Raw genomic sequence first — 19677 nt, forward strand, 5'->3', positions numbered from 1 at the left:
GCAATCTTGACATTACCTTGTCTTGGTTTTCCACCAACCTCACTGCCAGCTCCTCAGTTCTCTTTGCCAGCTCCCTTGTGCTGACTAGCTCCTAAACGCTGGAGTTCCTCAGGACTTTACCTCACATTATACATTCACCTAAAGCAATTTCATTCATTCCCAAGGCTTTCAATACCATTTCTGTATACAACTTCAAAAATTATATTTTTAGTTCCATACATACAAATGACAACTTTCCTTGGAAACTGGGTTATGTCTCCAAACCATGGTCCTGAACTCTTTATTTTCCCTAAGGAACCTCCATGTATCTAGTGTTTTTAGCTAGAAATCATTTCTTTTCCCTCAGTTACCACTTTCAAACCATCACTCTCTCCTGCTAACCTTCACTTGGATTTTAACCCTTCTTAAGATCTCAACCATCACCATCATCTTTAGACAACCATGTCACTGCAAAAGCTATAAATGATATGACCTTAGAGAACAGTTCCTAGTTCCCACAATTAAAAATCTAATTTATGTGTTTAAGCTCCTGTCTGAACATTTTACTTTTTCTTCATGGCACATCATAATTTGCATCTTGTAGGATATACTATCTTCCCTGGTAGACGGTAAGCACTGTGAAGGTAGTGGCTATTTTATTCACTACTATATCCCCATCAAAAAGCACAGTGCTAAGTTAGGTGAACAAATGAATGACGTGTGTTTTTATTTTTAATCTGCCAAAGAATTGTGTTCTGTAAATGATAAAAAGCAGCATCTTATTGGCTTATGTCCAACTCAACAATTTTATTTAACTCTAGGATCAATATATCCTACAAATACGTTACATTTGTATTTTTCTGATTTATAAAATAGTTTCCCATAAAAGAAGATGCCTTTTCATCTTTGTTTTTATGAACATTAAGGAAATTTCTCACAAGCATTAGAGAGCCAGTAAATATTAAAGTACAGGAGAATGTTCAAAACATACATACATCCATAATATAAATAGTTACAGGTCACTATATATCAACACAAAGTGGTTTTAATTTCATCTAACAATACTTGGGATAATACTGTTGTCTCAAATTACTAGACATTTCAATAAGAATGGCAAACTGATGCATATGAGGCAAGAATTTTTTAACACAAAACTTTTTCTTACATTAAATATTGGTGGTATAAAATGGTAGTACCTATAAGATAAATTATTATACTTGGAAACAACTATTTTGTAACTCTGAAATGAATTCAATGTGTGGGAAATAGTTTTAAAAGGATGATTTAAAATGTGAGTTGCTTCTCAAGGTATGTAATTTATTGGTCTTTTGCAGAGTTTATGTGAAGTGATCTTTTACAGAAGAGACATGCAAAAATGCAGTAAGATAAAGTGCCCTAAAGCAAAATCCCAAACTGGAAATATTAAAAATTGGTACACTAGAAATAGTGTGAAATACAGATGTCAAATTGTTCATGCACTGTTTTTTAATCACTTGTTAAAGATATACATTATAATTAAAATGTTTTAGTACCATTTAAATACTGTTAATCAAAAATTCTGATTTTTGACAAAGATAGAATATAACACCAGAGAATTTTGCTTTGCATTTTGGAAAGTTTTTTTTCCCTAAAACAACATTTTTGAATATGTTTCAAAAAGTGCAGTCTAAGGTGATTCATAAATAGTGAAAAATAAGCAATTGTCATCCTTCATTTTGTTAGGTTTTCCTAATAAGGGTAAGTTTTCATTCAACATGCTCTCTTAATTAAAAGCAATTTCGAGTAGTGCTCGCTTCAGCAGCACATATACTAAAAGCAATTTCGAGTGTCTTTGGCAATATGTACAAATAACTTCATTCCACATCTGTTAGTTCTACTCCATCATTTTCTTTAACATATACTACAGAACCCAAGGTTTTCTCTGAAAGAGATCTTGTGCCAATCTCTTTACTTGTAAAGTTTTCTNTCTCTCCTCCTCTAGCCTCCCTCTTGGGCTTTGTGGTAGCAACCAAGGCCTCACTGGTATGGAGCACAATAGTCCCACCCTTTGCCTCAAAGTGGGTAATGGAACAGCTGTGCAGTCAGATCCTTCCAGAGCATCTTGTGGATCAGGCCAAGAATTTATCTGAGCCCTCATCGTCAGCTGACTCCTACTTCCCTGTCTTGCTTCCTTCATTCCCTTACATGCTTTTCCTAAAGAGCACACTCTGAAAAATGACATGCATCTGAATTCCTGTCTCAGGCAGTTTCTAGGGAATCCCAACTAAGAGATCACACACTAACTCAATAAATGAAACCTTTTATTACTAGCATCCATGACAACATTATTAGATGCAATATATATTAGGTTTAGTCACCCTATTTTATGTATATGTTGAATTTAAAGTCTCCCTAAACATCCTTATTTCTGCTGAACCATATTTTTTTAATATGGAAAACATAGAAACAGCAGAACTCTGAAAAGTACTTACTTTAGGATTCCACTTGTAGAATTCTCCCCAAACACCTAAGTGAGGTTGTTATCCTTATTAAGCTTGTTCCATTTGACCTCTTCCAGTAAGCCTTTGTGGCTTTCCCTTGTCAGGTGTGCTACTAAATCTATGGCTTGGATTGGATTTGGGGATTCCAATTTTCCGGTGTCGTAGCAGCAACGGTTCTTAATGAGGGTGATTAATGTTAGCATTTTTATTGTCTCAAAGACTTGGGTGTGCTACTGTATTCGACATCCTGCAATGCATGAGGCATCATGCACAATGAAAACTCATCCCAAATTCAGTATAAGCATGACTATCAAATATCCTGTTAGACATTCATGGAGATGAAGAACAAGGCTGTAAATATCTGAGCCAAGACCCTGTTAAAAAAAAAAAAGTGGTTTTGCTAAGGTCACTGTGACATATCACGTTGCTAGATCCAATCCTTGTCTAACCTTGCAGTTGACTACCTCCACATTAATGACTACTGTGGGCAATCTTGACATTACCTTGTCTTGGTTTTCCACCAACCTCACTGCCAGCTCCTCAGTTCTCTTTGCCAGCTCCCTTGTGCTGACTAGCTCCTAAACGCTGGAGTTCCTCAGGACTTTACCTCACATTATACATTCACCTAAAGCAATTTCATTCATTCCCAAGGCTTTCAATACCATTTCTGTATACAACTTCAAAAATTATATTTTTAGTTCCATACATACAAATGACAACTTTCCTTGGAAACTGGGTTATGTCTCCAAACCATGGTCCTGAACTCTTTATTTTCCCTAAGGAACCTCCATGTATCTAGTGTTTTTAGCTAGAAATCATTTCTTTTCCCTCAGTTACCACTTTCAAACCATCACTCTCTCCTGCTAACCTTCACTTGGATTTTAACCCTTCTTAAGATCTCAACCATCACCATCATCTTTAGACAACCATGTCACTGCAAAAGCTATAAATGATATGACCTTAGAGAACAGTTCCTAGTTCCCACAATTAAAAATCTAATTTATGTGTTTAAGCTCCTGTCTGAACATTTTACTTTTTCTTCATGGCACATCATAATTTGCATCTTGTAGGATATACTATCTTCCCTGGTAGACGGTAAGCACTGTGAAGGTAGTGGCTATTTTATTCACTACTATATCCCCATCAAAAAGCACAGTGCTAAGTTAGGTGAACAAATGAATGACGTGTGTTTTTATTTTTAATCTGCCAAAGAATTGTGTTCTGTAAATGATAAAAAGCAGCATCTTATTGGCTTATGTCCAACTCAACAATTTTATTTAACTCTAGGATCAATATATCCTACAAATACGTTACATTTGTATTTTTCTGATTTATAAAATAGTTTCCCATAAAAGAAGATGCCTTTTCATCTTTGTTTTTATGAACATTAAGGAAATTTCTCACAAGCATTAGAGAGCCAGTAAATATTAAAGTACAGGAGAATGTTCAAAACATACATACATCCATAATATAAATAGTTACAGGTCACTATATATCAACACAAAATGGTTTTAATTTCATCTAACAATACTTGGGATAATACTGTTGTCTCAAATTACTAGACATTTCAATAAGAATGGCAAACTGATGCATATGAGGCAAGAATTTTTTAACACAAAACTTTTTCTTACATTAAATATTGGTGGTATAAAATGGTAGTACCTATAAGATAAATTATTATACTTGGAAACAACTATTTTGTAACTCTGAAATGAATTCAATGTGTGGGAAATAGTTTTAAAAGGATGATTTAAAATGTGAGTTGCTTCTCAAGGTATGTAATTTATTGGTCTTTTGCAGAGTTTATGTGAAGTGATCTTTTACAGAAGAGACATGCAAAAATGCAGTAAGATAAAGTGCCCTAAAGCAAAATCCCAAACTGGAAATATTAAAAATTGGTACACTAGAAATAGTGTGAAATACAGATGTCAAATTGTTCATGCACTGTTTTTTAATCACTTGTTAAAGATATACATTATAATTAAAATGTTTTAGTACCATTTAAATACTGTTAATCAAAAATTCTGATTTTTGACAAAGATAGAATATAACACCAGAGAATTTTGCTTTGCATTTTGGAAAGTTTTTTTTCCCTAAAACAACATTTTTGAATATGTTTCAAAAAGTGCAGTCTAAGGTGATTCATAAATAGTGAAAAATAAGCAATTGTCATCCTTCATTTTGTTAGGTTTTCCTAATAAGGGTAAGTTTTCATTCAACATGCTCTCTTAATTAAAAGCAATTTCGAGTAGTGCTCGCTTCAGCAGCACATATACTAAAAGCAATTTCGAGTGTCTTTGGCAATATGTACAAATAACTTCATTCCACATCTGTTAGTTCTACTCCATCATTTTCTTTAACATATACTACAGAACCCAAGGTTTTCTCTGAAAGAGATCTTGTGCCAATCTCTTTACTTGTAAAGTTTTCTTGGTTTGTGTCTTCTAATCTTATTTTCTTGGTGTTTTGAAATAACTGAGTGACTGGTTCCAACTTGCTTTTCTCAGTCCCTTGCATTAAATGATCATCCACTTTTGAATCCACACGCATAGCAGATACCTGAGTAGCAGATTTACTGAGGGAAAATCCCATTGGGAGAGTTGAATAAATATAGTTGGCAGATACCTCTTTAAGTAGTGGAAATGTTTCTTCAACTTGATTGCTTGGAAAAGAAATGATAACAAGTGAATACACTGGGAATTTCAACTAACCTCACTGCAATGCTTGTTTTCATGAAACATCATGGTGGTGATTCCAAAAATATAAAGTAAAATTGCCTTGGGGCACCTGGGTGCCTCAGTTGGTTGAGTGTCCAACTTCAACTCAGGTCATGATCTCACGGCTCCTGAGTTCAAGCACTGCATCAGGCTCTGTGCTGACAGCCTGGAGACTGGAGCTACTTCAGATTCTGTGTCTCCCTCTCCCTTGCTGCCCCTCCCCTGCTTGTGCTCTATCTCTCTCAAAATAAGTAAGCATCAAAAAAATTTTTTAAAGTAAAATTGCCTTCCACTTCTCAGTGTTTACATTTCTTTGTGGGAGGGTTTGCAGGATCTACAGGTTCTGTGAAAGTCTTTTTAAAAAAGAATTTACCATATTTTGTGCTTTATCACCTTTCAGAAATAATAGAACTTCTCAACTTAATCCTTTATATCATTTTTGCTATCAAAAATTTTTAATAAATTATTAATGCATTAAAGAAATAATTAACAAAAGCCAATGCTCTGCTAAGTATTCTACCAAAACTAAAGATGCCCAAACAACTGTAAACATTCACCCACCAACTAATGTACCATCAAAATATATGAAGCAAAAAGAGAATGGGGGCTGCCTGGATGGCTCAGTGGGTTAAGTGTCTGGCTCTTGATCTCTCAGGTCATGATCTCACTATTTGTGAGATGGAGCCCCACATTGGGCTCTGCAGGGGACAGCATGGAGCCTGCTCTCTCTCCCTCTCTCTTGGTCCCTTCTCTGCTCATGGACTCTCTCTCTCTCTCAAAGTAAGTAAATAAACTTAAAAAATAATTGAAGGGAGAGAGAGACAGTTCTACAATAATAGTTGAAGATTTCACTATTCCACTCTCAATAATTAATAGAACTAGATAGAAATAATAGAAGACTTAGTAAGAAAATAGAGGACTTAACAAATTAAACCAATTAGATTTTTTTAATTTTAATTTTTTTAAATGTTTGTTTACTTTTGAGAGACAGAGACAGAGAGAGAGCGAGCATGTGTGGGGGGGGGGCAGAGAAAGAGAGAGAGACACACAGAATCCGAAGAAGGCTCCAGGCTGAGCTGTCAGCACAGAACCTGATGCGGGGCTCTAGTTCACGGACTGTGAGATCATGACCTGAGCCCAAGTTGGACGCTTAACCAACTGAGCTACCCAGGCACCCCAGTTGGTTGCATTTCTACATGCTAAGAATGAATAATCTGAAAGGGAAATTAAGAAAATATCCATTTACATTAGCGTAAATAGAGCAATAAGATACTTAGGAATTAACTTAACCAAGGTGAAAGACTACAAAGGTGAAAGTCTACAAGGTGAAAGACTACAATGAAAACTACAAAACACTGCTGAAAGAAATTAAGACATAAATAAAACACATCCCATGTTCATAGATTAGAAGACTTAATATTATTAAGATGTCCATATTACTCGAAATGGTCTACACATCCAGTGCAATCCTTGTCAACATCTCAGTGACATTTTTTGCAGAAATAGAAAAATCCATCCCAAAATTCACACAGAATCTCGAATAACCAAAATAATGTTGAAAAAGAGCAAAGGTGGAAGACACACTTCTTGATTTAAAAACTTAACAGAAGGCTACAGTAATCAGGGGTGCCTGAGTGGCTCAGTCAGTTAAGCATCTGACTTCGGCTCAGGTCATGATCTCACAGTTTGTGGGTTCGAGTTCCGCATCGGGCTCTGTGCTGACAGGTCAGAGCCTGGAGCCTGCTTCAGATTCTGTGTCTCCCTCTCTCTCTGCCCTATCCTTGCTCATGTTCTGTCTCTGTCTCAAAAACAGATAAACATTAAAAAAAAAAAAAAGGCTACAGTAATCAAAATAGTGTGGTAGTGGCCAAAAAACAGACATACAGACCAATGTTATAGAATAGAGAACCCAGAAATAAATCCTCACATATGTGTTCAGATGATTTTTTAAAAAGTTTATTTATTTTGAGAGAGTGCATGCAAGTAGGGGAGGGGGGTGGAGAGAGAGAATCCCAAGCAGGCTCTGCACTGGGGCTTGATCTCAGGAATGGTGAGATCATGACCTGAGCCAAGAGTTGGATGCCTAACCAATTGAGCCACCCAGTGCCCCAGCTCAAGTGATTTTTGATAAGGGTGCTTAGATCATTTCATTCATATAAGAACAGTTTTTTCTTTTTTTTTCTTTTTTTTTTTTTTTAGAAAAGAACAGTTTTTTCAACAAAAGGTGATGGGGAAATTGGATATCCATCTGCAAAAAAAAAAANAAAGACCTAAATATAAGATCTCAAAGTATAAACCTTCTAGAGGATAACATAAGGCAAAAGCTTTACCATGGATTTGGCAGTAATTTCTTGAATATGATGCCAAAGGCACAGGCAACAAAAGAAAACACAGACAACTTGGTCTTCATAAAAATTAAAAAAAGATTGTGTGTCAAAAGACCCTATCCAGAGTAATAAGGCAACAGAAAAAATGGGAGAAAATATTTGTAAACCATATATCTGTTAAGTGACCAATAGAATATACAGTGAATTCCTAAAATTCAACAACAAAAACCCAATTAAAAAATGGGCAGAGGACTGAATTAGATATTTCCCCAAAGAAAACATATAACTGTCCAATAAGCACATGAAAAGATGTTCAGCATCACTAACAGTTACGGAAATGCAAATCACAATTATGGTGAGACACTGCTTTGTACCCATTAGGACAGCTACTAAAAAGAAAGAAAGAGAGAGAGAGAGACAGACAGACAGAAGGAGAGAGACAGAGAAAAGAAAGAAAGAAAACAAGCGTTGGCAAGGACATGGAGAAATTGGAACCCTTATGCACTGTTGGTAGAAATTGAATAGCTTCTGTGGAAAACAATTTGGCAGTTCTCCTCCCCACCAAGATTAAAAATAGAATTACCATATGATTCAGTAAACCAACTTCTAGGTATAAACACAAAAAAATTGAAAGCTGGGTCTCAAATAGTTGTACTCCCATGTTCACAGTAGCCTTATTCACAACAGCTAAAACATGGAAACAGTTCATTGATGGATAAGCAACATGCAATGCATATATATACAATAGAATATTATTTAACATCAAAAAGGAAGAAGTTCTGTAATATGCTATATGATGAACCTATCCTACATGATGGACATTACGGTGAGTGAAATCAGTCACAAATCAGTCACAATTGGTCTCTGTATGATTCTACTTGTGAAATATTTAGAAGAGTCAAAATCATAGAGAGAAAGAATCATGGTTGCCATAGAGAGTTATTGGTTAATGGGTATAGAATTTCAGTTTTACAAGATGAAAATAATTCTGGAGATGGATGGTGGTAATGGTTGCACATTATGAATGTATTTATACACTGAACTATACACACTAAATTGGTTAAGTTATATGTATATCTTAACCATAATACAAAGAAAATGAAAAAAAGAGTCCAATAAAGATACAGTTCTTTTTAGTACAGATGCCTAATCTGTCAAGAGAGATGAGCATGCAACATGAAGGGAGGGCTCAGAGAGGTTATAAAAGTGGGGAGCCTAGGTCAGGGTTGGGCTTTGAAAGATGGGCAGGAACTTGAAAGGCAGAATTGACCAGGTTGCCAGAAGGGACCAGCTTCCTGGCACAAGGAAGACATGAGGACTTCTGAAGTTTTGCCCAGTGCTTGTCTGAAGTCTTCCAGCAGCAATGTGAGATCTGAAATAGACTCCAAGTTGTGAATGAGAGCACTTGGCCACTTTTTGGAATATATTATTTCCTTCCTTCCTTCCTCTTTCCCTCCCTACCTCCCTCCCCTCCTTCCTCCCTTCCATTTTTTGAGAGAGAGGGAGAGAGAGAATCCCAGGCAGTCTCTGTGCTACGGGGAAGAGCCTGATGCTGGGCTGGAACTCACGAACTATGAGATAATGACCTGAGCTGAAATCAAGAGTTGGATGCTTAACTGACCAAGCCAGGAATATATCCAGGCACCCGAGGAATGTATTATTTCTTTAATACTTAGGTACTGTGGTATCTTTAATGAGGTTAGAATTCCATCCCTATCAAGATGTAATCATTTTATTGACAACAGCTCTCTAACGATATCATCTTGAAACTTTGCTCATTCATGTGTCTGACTGAATATTAGTATTTAGAACAGAGTTCTGGGCCTGTTGCAGAATCCTAAATATACTAGTTACTCAAATGCTGTTAATGTAACAATTAGGAAATGGCTTCCTAGGAATCAAATATAATTTAACTAAGGTTTTAAAAGATCTCTCCGATGATACTCTAAAATGTAGGTCTTCCTGTTTCTTAGATTTGGAAGCCGAAGGTGAATATTTTTTCTCATCAAGCACATATCTAATACTATCTTCAAATTAATAAAATTGAATTTATTCTATTCTTTGGTCTGTCCTCTTTGATTATTTAAAAAGGAAGTACTCTTGTCAAAAATGTTTAACTTGAATCTAATCATGAGGACACAATCAGATAAACCCAAATTGAGAGATATATTAAAAAAAAAATCTCTACTCAAAAATGTCAATGTTTAAAAGACAAAGGGAAGCTGAAGAATTGTTCCAAATTAAAGGAGACTAAAGAGACATGATTTCCAAATTCAGTTAACAATCCTTTAATTGTGGGGGTGTGGAATGTACTATAAAGACCATTTCTTGGACAACTGGAAAATTTGAATATTGATGGTTTACTAGATAATATTATTGCATTAATGTTACATGCCCCGAATGTGGTAATCACTGTGGTTATATAAGTGAATGTCCTTGTTCTTAGGAGATACATGCTGAAACTAGGGTAAAGGATCATATCCATACTTGCTTTCAAATTATCCAGCAATAGATATGAAGAGAAAGTAAAATATGAAAAATCTTAACAGTTGTTGAATGTAGGTAGAAAGGGTTAAAAATTGTTCACTGTATTATTTTTGTTAAATTTCTGTATGTTTAAACCTTTTTCCAAATACAAAGTTGAAAAAAGTTAAAAAGAATATACAATTGACCCTTGAACAATACAGGTTGGACTGCATGGATCTATTTCTATGTAAATACTTTTTCTTTTCTTTAAAAAAAGTTTTTTTAAGGTTTATTTATTTTTGAGAGAGGGTGAGAGCGAGAGAGCATGCGAGCAGGGGAGGGGCAGAGAGAGAGCGGGGCACAGAATCCAAAGCAGGCTCCAGGCTCTGAGCTGTCAGCACAGACCCCGATGGAGGGCTTGAACCCACCAGCCATGAGATCATGACCAGAGCCAAAGTTGTATGCTTAACTGACTGAGTCACCAAGGTTCCCCTGTGAGTATTTTTTCAATAAATACAGTATGGTACTGTAAATGTACCTCCTCTTATGATCTTAACATTTTCATTAACATTTTTTATGTATACTTATCATAAGAATACAATATATAATACACATACAAAATAGGTGTTATTTACATTACTGTTAAGGCTTCCAGTCAACAATAGGCTATTAGTTAAGTTTTTGGGGAATCAATATATATGTGTGGATTTTCAACTGCATGGGCAGGGCTTTGGCACCCCTAACTTCTGTGTTGTTCAAGGGTCAACTATAGTAACAAAACCCTGTGAAACATCATAGTGCATATGAAATCAACAATGGTGAGATAATGGTAACATATAGATTTCTCGACAAGCACAGTAAATTTCAGTTTAATAGCAAAGTTTAGGAAGAACCAAATGCAATAGGGTATATTTGGCCCTCTGCGTCTCACCTTCACTTGTCTGGAATCTTGAGGACATGAAGAGAGGACAAGTGTATTTGGGGCCTCTTCAGCTTGGCATTTAGATAGCCATTCAAGAAATTTTTTTTAATGCTTATTTTGAGAGAGCGAGCATGAGCAGGAGAGAGGCAGGGACAGAAAGGGGGACAGAGGATCTGAAGCAGGCTCTGTGCTGACAGTAGCAAGCCTGATGTGGGGCCCAAACGCACAAATCATGAGATCATGACCTGAGCTGAAGTTGGACACTCAACTGCCTGAGCCACCTAGGTGCTCCATTCAAGGAGACATTTTGAATTCATAAGGAAGAATAAAGTTCCATAAGAAATTAAATAAATTTGGACATGTACACACCACAGTGAGACTTGCCTTATCAGACATTAAGATATGCTACAAAGTCAAAATAACAAAAACAGTCTAGTACAGGTGCAGGAACAAATAAAGGACCAATGAAACATGACAGAGTTCCCATTTGGTCCTAGTTATGTGCAGGAAGTTCATGTATGGTAAAGGTGGCACCATACAACAGAGTTTAGACAGAACAGACCACGTTTAGTGGGATAGTACTGTTAATACTGGCTCATGATGTAGATGAAAATAAAGTAGGATCCCTATCTTACATACAAAAGTGGAATCCAAATGCAGTAAAGACCTAAATGTGAATTGCAGAACTATAAACACAGTTTTAAAAACGTAGGACAATATATTTGTTACCTTGGGTGGAGAAAGCTTTCTTGAATAAAAACTAACAAGCTTAAAGAGTAAGGAAGAAAACAGATGGATCTGGCTACTCATAAGAACTTCTATTCAATAAAGAAACTATAAACAAAGTTAAAAGGATGGAAACTGGAAGATGTGCTATACTAAGCGGACAAGAAATTTATAACTAGAGTGTAAGAATAACTACAAATCAACAAGAAAATGGGAAACCCAATAGAAAAATGGGCAAATGATATAAAGATGTAATTCACAAATTGGGGGATCACAAGTACATAAAGAGATGTTTGAACTTACTAGGAGTCAGAGCAATGCAAGTTTATTGCCATCAGAATGACAGACTCTAGGAAGGTAGATAACATGGAGTATTAAGGAGAATACAGGATGAAGGGAAACCTTGTGCATTGCTGGTGGAGTAATTTTTAGCTCCTATTTCATATTCCACATCCAATTCTTCAGTGAATCCTGTTTCTATTTTTACCCTTGCCCAAACCCTTCCTATTGTACAGGTTGTATGAGCCTTTTTTTTTTTTTTAAAGTACGTTCAATGCCCAGTGTGGGGTTTGAACTCACAACCCTGAGATAAAAATTCCCATGGTCTACTGACTGAGCCAGCTAGGCATCCCTTGGAATGAGCCTTTTAAATAAAGTATTTAAAAACTTTTCTTTTAATGTTTGTTCATTTGAGGGGAGGGGGGACGGCAGAGAGAGAGAGAGAGAGAGAGAGAGAGAGAATACAAAGCAGGCTCCAGGCTCTGAGCTGTCAGCAGAGAGTCTGACCCAGAGCTTGAACTCACCAACTGCTAGATCATGGCCTGAGCTGAAGTCGGGACACTTAACTGACTGAGCTACCCAGTTCACTCCTGGAATTGGCATTTTATTTTATTTATTTATTTTTTTTAAATGTTTTTATTTATTTCTAGGAGAGATAGAAAGAGACAGCATGAGCAGGGGAGGGTCAGAGAGAGAGGGAGTCACAGACTGAAACAGGCTCCAGGCTCTGAGCTGGCAGTCAGCACAGAGCCCGACGTGGGGCCCGAACCCACGAACCGCAAGATCATGACCTAAGCGAAAGTCGGACGCTTAACCGACTAAGCCACCCAGGAGCCCCTGGAATTTGCATTTTAAAACATAAGCCAGATCTCATCAATCCTCTGCTCACCACTCTGCTCTAGGTACTTTTCATGTCAGAGTGAAAGTCAAATTCTCTAAGTATTGAGTCTCCAGCTATGGTAAGCACAATATGGCTCCTAAAGATATCCACATTCTAATTCCCAGAACCTGTGAATGTTACATGGCAAGGGGAAATTAAGGTTGCAGATGGAATTAAGGTTCCCAGTCAAATGACCTTGAGGTAGGGAGATTATCCTACTCATTGGTGGTTGCCACTCTCATCACAAGGGTTTTCATAAGTAAAAGAGAGGAGGAATGTCACTATAAGAGTGATGCAATGTGGGAAGGATCTGACTGGCCATTGCTGGCTTTGAAGCTAGGGGACCACAAACAAACAAAGTGAGCAGCCTCTAGAAGCTGGATTCTTGGATTCTCCCCAAGGAACCCCAGGAGGAATACAGCCCTGCTGACACCTTGATTTTAGTCTAATGATATCCATTTTGGACTCCTAACCTCCAGAACTGTAAGATAATAAATTTGTGTTGCTTAAGTAAGCACTAGGTTTGTGGTAATTTGTTACAGTAGCAATTGGAGACGAATACACCAGCTAACATTCTGTCATCTCAAACTCCTCTCTCACTCACTCTGCCCCATGATCTCATTGCTATTCCTCAAGAATATGCTATGCCAAACCCTATTCTGTTTTAGGGTTCATGCATTTATAGTTACCTCAACCTGAAGCAATTTTTGAATTGCAAAGCACTTCTGTTGGGGATGATTACTAACATGGGGTCTGAGGCTAACAAGAGCTAGCTGACTTTGAGCCAGGAGGAACTAACAGGGACCAGATTTATCTTCATGTCTTCAACATCTTAAAAAAACAGACAATATATGAAACAGTGGTTTTTAAATGATGGACAATAGGCAGTGCATCCCTAAGAGATCCTTAAGAGAAAGGAAATAAATGAGGTGACCCCTATGAGTGCTCACTGCCTGGGAGTTTCAGGCATCAGCACAAAGAGAGGTAACCCAAACTGTGTTCAGTTATTTCAGTGAGTTGAGAAAACAGGAGTTCACAGTATGTAGAAACCAGGATCACCTGAACTGGTGGAGAGAGGAGAGAGGTACAGTGAGAAAACCGCTCCACAGATCTGCAGAGGAGTCCCCACAATTCTTTGGCTGAGTACTGATCAGGAAACACACGTGTAAGGAAACTACTGAAGCCTGGGAAAGAACCACCGAAAAGTAGAAGGCCAAACAGTCCATATATCTTACAGAGGGCCAAGAATGCAGTTCCCACCAGCCTGAGTATAAAGAACTCCTATCACATGGGGCATTAAACAGAGTCCTCAGAAAGGTATTGGCTTAGCAATGGGGCCAAATTAGCCCCAAGGGTATTTTGGACCTAACGAAGCTTAAAAGCAAGCTTATAGAGCAGTGCTGTCCAACAGAACTTTCCTCAATGACTGAAATATTCTATATCTATTGTCCATTATACTAGCCACATGTGGCTTTTGGAGTTTGAAATGTACATAGTACAAATGAGGAACTAAACTTTAAATTTTATCTGATTTTATTAATATAAATCCAAAATGCCACATGTAGCTAATAGTTACTGTTTTTACCAGTGCAGCTCTAAAAGGTCAAACTGTTTCCAAGTAACATTATTGCATCTCAGAATCCAGCCTAAATATATTTAAAGAAAAACAAAACCAAAAACCTCCAGCACCCAACAATGTAAAATCTAGAATGTCTGTTAGCCAAAAAAATTAATCAGGCATGGAAACAAGTAGAAAAATATGACCCATAAACAGGAGGGAAAAAAAAATCAGTTAATAAAAACAAACCCAGAAATGACACAGGTGATAGAATTAGTTCTCAAGGACTTTAACAACCATTTTAAATACATTCCATATTTTCAATAAGGTAGAGCAAATTATGAGCATGATGAGGTTAGAAATGGAATATATTAAAAAATAATTAAAATTCCAGAGATTAAAAATATAATTCTGACATAAAAATACTGTAGATGGGATTAACACTGTCAAAGGAAAGAAGAGTGACCTTGAAGATATATCACAAGATGTATCAAACTGAACACAGCATCAGTTAGTTGTAGGACAACATCAAGAGCCTGAACATATGTTTAACTGGAGTCCCCCATTTTTTTAGGGTACTGAGGAGTACAGGAAAAAAGGCAAAGGAGATTTTTTTATTCACGAAGGTGTGAAATGATAGAGAAGCTAAGGGAACAGAAAATCCAGACCTTAGAATTACCCAGGAGTGTTTGTCACAAGTGAGAGAGCACACACACTATAAAAGGATTAGTTGGGGCAGGATGGAGCACTTGCCACTCTTTGGATTTCCAAAGAGGAAAGAAAATGTTCACTTTCGTGGGTTGAGGGAACAAAATTAACAGTCCTTGACAGGAAAAGAAAGGAAAATCTTCATGCTCTAGTTTGCCCTTAAAATGTCCTTTTCCTTACATTCTTTCCAAAGAATCTTCAGTAATATCTAGGTGGTATACACAAATGCTTAAGGTTTTCTTATTTCCCCTAAGGGAAGTACTTTCTTAACTTTTATATTAATAAGCCCCTTCTTCCTCCCAAGTCTTCAACTCAAAGACTTTTGAGGTTCATACATTTTCCCCTTTCTTTTCAATAATGCTAGATAATGAGAACCTTTTATTCACCATAATCTTAGTATCTGAAAAGGAAATGAGATTATACGTTGTTCTCCCTAAAATAACTTTTTAGGATGGTCTTTGAGAATTCATGCTTTGTTTTAAAAAGTTTAAAAAAATTATTTAATTAAAAAAAATTTTTTTAAGTAAGCTCTATGCCCAGTGTGGAGCTTGAACTCACGACCCCAAAAGAAGAGTCCCATGCTATACCTACTGAGCTAGCCAGGTGCCCCAGTTCCGGCTTCTTTGTAACTTATTTTATCAGTTAGGTATAATTACAGTTCATTACATCTTGGGACCTCTGACTTTGTCTAAAATAACAAGGATACTCAATTAAAATTTTTAGTGTCTAGCTATACTTATAAAGCATATGATAGATGATAATAAATGCTACAAAATATAAGAAGAGGTAATGACACAACTGATGAAGAAATCAAAGCAGATGAGGAAAACATGTTACTTATATTTAAAATGTACTTATAAGAATTTGTTCTAACATAAAATGCGTTTATGGGTGCTAATAATATATTGCGGGGGGGAAAAGGAGTACTCACCTGGCAAAACAGGAATTGTCTCTTCAAATGTGAAATTAGCTTTGAAACACACAGGCGAAAACTTTATTATCAGAACAGCTATAAAAACCTAGTTACCTATTTCATCTGTAGGAAGAAGCAGGGAGATAAAGCCATTAGAATTCAGGAGTCTTTTGGGTCATTTAAGACAAATTATTTAATATTAAGAAATGTTAAAAAGATAGTATTTTCCAGCCAGGCTCCAAAAATTTGGCAGATTAATGCAATCCTAGTTCTTTTTCATTAAAAAGCTCGTTTCTCCACTTTTAGGTAATGTCGTTATTTTTAGCATAGTTGAATGGCCAAAAATATTACACCTGGTTAAAAGGAGTGTTCCAACACTGAAGGCTCCTACTTGGGAGAACACAAATTTAAATGCTTTTAAGACAGGAAAACAATCGATACAATATTAAATATTAAGTGAGGTAGTACACCCTTCCTTTTTTTTGTTAACAAACAACAGTTTTTCTGGAAAGGAGTTTTCGGGAACTGACATTTGGGGAAGGAATACCGGCCAAGAATCAGCGCCTGCCACTTCTCGATTCAACCACGACTGAATTGTGCAGGGCTGACCGGTCGTGGGTCCACGGGCTCCCCAGACTGCAGGCTGCCGGCGCTCACCCGAACTGCTCTCTCCCGAGAGGCTGCAGCAGCAGGACCCCCACCTGGGAGACTCCCCGAAAACCGGCCCCTGGCTGCGGCAGGAGAGCGAACCAACCTCCTATCGCTCAAAAGCAGGTCTGGGGAGTAACAGGTTCACTGCACGTGTGTCCAAAACGGTGTAGGACCCTTAAGAAAAAAGGTCCAAAGCTGCAGCAGCAAAGCAGCAGGTGTTCTAGAGCCGAGGGAAGGAGGCTGGGAGACACAGCCCTGCGCATGCGCGCTCCATCCAGGTGCGGCAGCCGCTGGCAGAGATAAAGAATGAAGTGGTGGAAAAGGGGGCTGCGGCTGGTTACTAGGAGACGGGACGCTCGGGTGGTGCGTCTAGGCTCTGCGTGGCCCTACGCCTGCGCGGCGCGGATGGACCAGGAAGAGGTCTCTGCTACGCGGCCTGTAGGGCAAGCAGGTGGACGTACTCGTCGCTACGTGCGTGGGTGCGCACGCATGACTTGTAGTCCCCGCGAGAGGGAGGGTCAAGCCAGGTACGCGTGCGCACGGGAACTAGGGTCACGCGGGAAGGAAGCCGAGCGAAGGCGCCGGGGAGGTGGAGGACGAGCCCCCCTCAGGTACAGAGCGTGAGGGCGGGGCCGACGGCGGCGCCGACTGCCGCTAACCGCCCCCGCCTCCTTCTCTCAGNGAGACCGGGAGGGACTTGGATCTCTGGGGCAGGCAGAGACCTGCCAGTCGTCAGCATGATCTCCAGCGAGGATGACGGGCCAAGAAGCCCAGGGAGGGACTCGGAGCTCCAGGTAGAAGCCTCAGGGATGCGCCGGGTCGGGATAAAGCAGCTCCTGGGCCGGAAGGCCCTGCAATAAGGGTGGGTGTGACGGGAATGAGGGGCTGTGGGTGATCTTCGAGGTGGGTATTCACTGCTTGACTGCTGTGAGGGACGGTGGGAGGGCAGAGTCGCGATCCGAGGAAGTCCTCCAGGAACAAACTTTCCCCTGTTGTCGTTTCTTGGGCTCTTAGGGTTGAGCCGAGTTCCTATGGTGACCGCTTCGCTTCCTGCCGCAGTCTCCGCTTGGTTGTTGGGGGGACTGTTCTGTTTAGAAACGCTTGGAGTGGAGCGGAGGAATTTGGAAGTCAGAGATTTGGGAGTTCAACCCGCTCTTTCTGACTCCCAGTCTTTCATTTCTAGGCTTCTTTATAGATTCTGTGAGGTGAAGGGCCGAGATTACGTAGGTATTTGCATGAAAATACCATAATTTCATTAGAAATTATACGCAGAAAAGGCAGAGTGAACTGGGTTTTGTTTGAAAAAATATTTGAGACTGAAGTTGAATAACTGGAGACTGCGGAGCTGATACCTAAATACGTATCGGAATATGTTTTCTTTCTTCCGCTCCAGACTCTTATATCGCAAAATATTCGTTGTTTGAAATGTTCTGTTCTGGTTTTCGGCATTTCAAAAACAGGTGTTTGGGTTTTTTTTAAACATAGAAGGAAATAAATAGAAAAATAATTAGTTTATAACTAGAAAAAGTAGGTAAGTTATAAACATAAGTGGAAAGTGTCACATTATTCAGATCTGCTTCCAGGATAAAACTGGTTCTTGTTTGTATTTTAATTGCTCAATGAACTTAAACCATTCAGTTTTAATTAGAGAAATAACTAGGAACGTATATTAATGAACTATTTATTGTAAACAATAAACTTTGGCATTATTTAATGGCAGCTTCCAAAACATACTTTGTTTACTGTCTGAAAAAAAAAATCACTGCTTAGGGCCCAGCATATAATCAGATGTAGAGATTATGTTGGCTCCTTTTCTGTCTTCTTTTTTAATTGGTTATCAGTTTTAGGGTAATTTGGTTTTAGAACATTCCATATACAGAGGCAATTAGAGCAAGTGTTCTTAATCACTCTTTTCCATCACATGTCCCGTTTTCTCCTCAGATGTAGCCACTATCCTGACTTCTATGATAACCTCTTCCTTGAGTTTCCTTATCATTCATCTTTGTATATGAACAGACACATTCTAGTTTGGCTTGTTTTTGAACTTTATATAAATGGAATTGTAGTAAGTATTCCTTTGTAGTTTGCTTCTTTAAGTCAGTGTTATGTTTTTAAGATTTATCCATGTTGCTTGTAGTTTGTTGTTCAGGTTCCATTTTAAGACTATACCACAATTTATTTACTCGGGTATTAAGGTTTTTGCAGTCTTTGGTAAATATGAACAACACTGCTGTGGACTTTCTTATACATGTACCCCATGATAATCTTTTAAATGAGCTGATTAGTAAGGTAGTCTTGTCTTAGTTATGTGATTAACATTAGTCTATTATTAATAATTTTTGGTTCAGAAAAGCTTCTTAAAAACAACTCTTTAACTTCTTATGTTTCTTAGAAGTCTTGATAAATGATACTTAGGCCATTGGTTTAGGCTGTTTTAGAAATACAAGTGATTTCTTTACAGTATGGTCTGAATATAAGAAAAGTGAGGAGCTTGGGTTTGGATGCAATGACTAGAGAGATTATTTCTTTTTCCTAAGAAAGGCTAAACACTGTGGCTTTACTCTCCTGTTGGAAGTCAGTTACCAAAATATTTATTCACTCATTTTTATAATCAAAACCTATCTCAAAATTATTCTTAAGACAGTGTGGTTTTCTATATTCTTCTGTTAGTGAGGCTCTTCCTTCCTACTTCAAAATGTCAGCGTAAACTTTAGGAGACAACTTTATAAAAGGAAAACAAGTTGAACTTTTGTGGAACTAGATTTCAGAATCCCATATAGAGTACTCCAGTATTTTTAATTATTCTACCAAAATACTGAATAGATTTGTTGAGCTTGTATTATATGCATGCTATTTTGCTCAAGACTGATGATATTTTTAAGCTCACGATCTTACCTCCTATTTCATGAAAAAAGGAAATTCTACCAGGCAGGACCTTTTGCACATTTCTTCCCCTTCTTACCTAAATCTTTACCTGACTTTGCTTTCTCTTTCTTGTCTCAAAAGACAGTGCACATAACATTTCTTTGGGTTTACTTTTTTTTTTTTTTTTTTTTTTTTTTTTTTTTTTT

General features: G+C 37.8%; 2 protein-coding genes across 6 annotated transcripts in view; one reads left to right on the top strand and one right to left on the bottom strand.

Annotated features, from left to right (window-relative positions):
* Nucleotides 1-4501: 4501 nt before the first annotated feature.
* CUNH2orf15 (chromosome unknown C2orf15 homolog) lies at nucleotides 4502-17600 on the bottom strand. Of its 3 annotated transcripts, none has more exons than XM_077749269.1 (3): nucleotides 17329-17600; nucleotides 15974-16078; nucleotides 4502-5121 (listed from the first exon to the last, which is right to left on the bottom strand). In XM_077749269.1, the coding sequence occupies exon 3, from the start codon at nucleotides 5049-5051 to the stop codon at nucleotides 4779-4781; it is 273 nt and encodes a 90-aa protein (XP_077605395.1). In that variant the 5' UTR covers nucleotides 5052-5121; nucleotides 15974-16078; nucleotides 17329-17600; the 3' UTR covers nucleotides 4502-4778. The 3 variants fall into 3 exon arrangements, with proteins under 3 accessions (XP_077605395.1, XP_077605394.1, XP_077605393.1); XM_077749268.1 differs by lacking the exon at nucleotides 17329-17600 and adding an exon at nucleotides 16710-16933; XM_077749267.1 differs by lacking the exon at nucleotides 17329-17600 and adding an exon at nucleotides 16613-16933.
* TSGA10 (testis specific 10) overlaps nucleotides 17169-19677 on the top strand; it is a 180452-nt gene continuing 177943 nt past the window's right edge. The window contains exon 1 of one of the 3 annotated variants that reach the window (XM_077749265.1): nucleotides 17169-17217. Coding sequence is in view for 1 of the 3 variants with exons in the window: in XM_077749263.1 (XP_077605389.1) it covers nucleotides 17344-17400 (57 nt within the window). In the remaining 2 variants the exon portion in view is untranslated. Of the gene's footprint in view, nucleotides 17218-17325; nucleotides 17401-17798; nucleotides 17830-19677 lie in introns of those variants that run through there. The other 2 variants (XM_077749263.1, XM_077749266.1) reach the window with 2 other exon arrangements.

This window comes from Crocuta crocuta, unplaced genomic scaffold, assembly GCF_008692635.1.
Source record: "Crocuta crocuta isolate KB4526 unplaced genomic scaffold, BGI_CrCroc_1.0 scaffold118, whole genome shotgun sequence".
In the NCBI taxonomy this organism is placed as follows: Eukaryota; Metazoa; Chordata; class Mammalia; order Carnivora; family Hyaenidae; genus Crocuta; species Crocuta crocuta.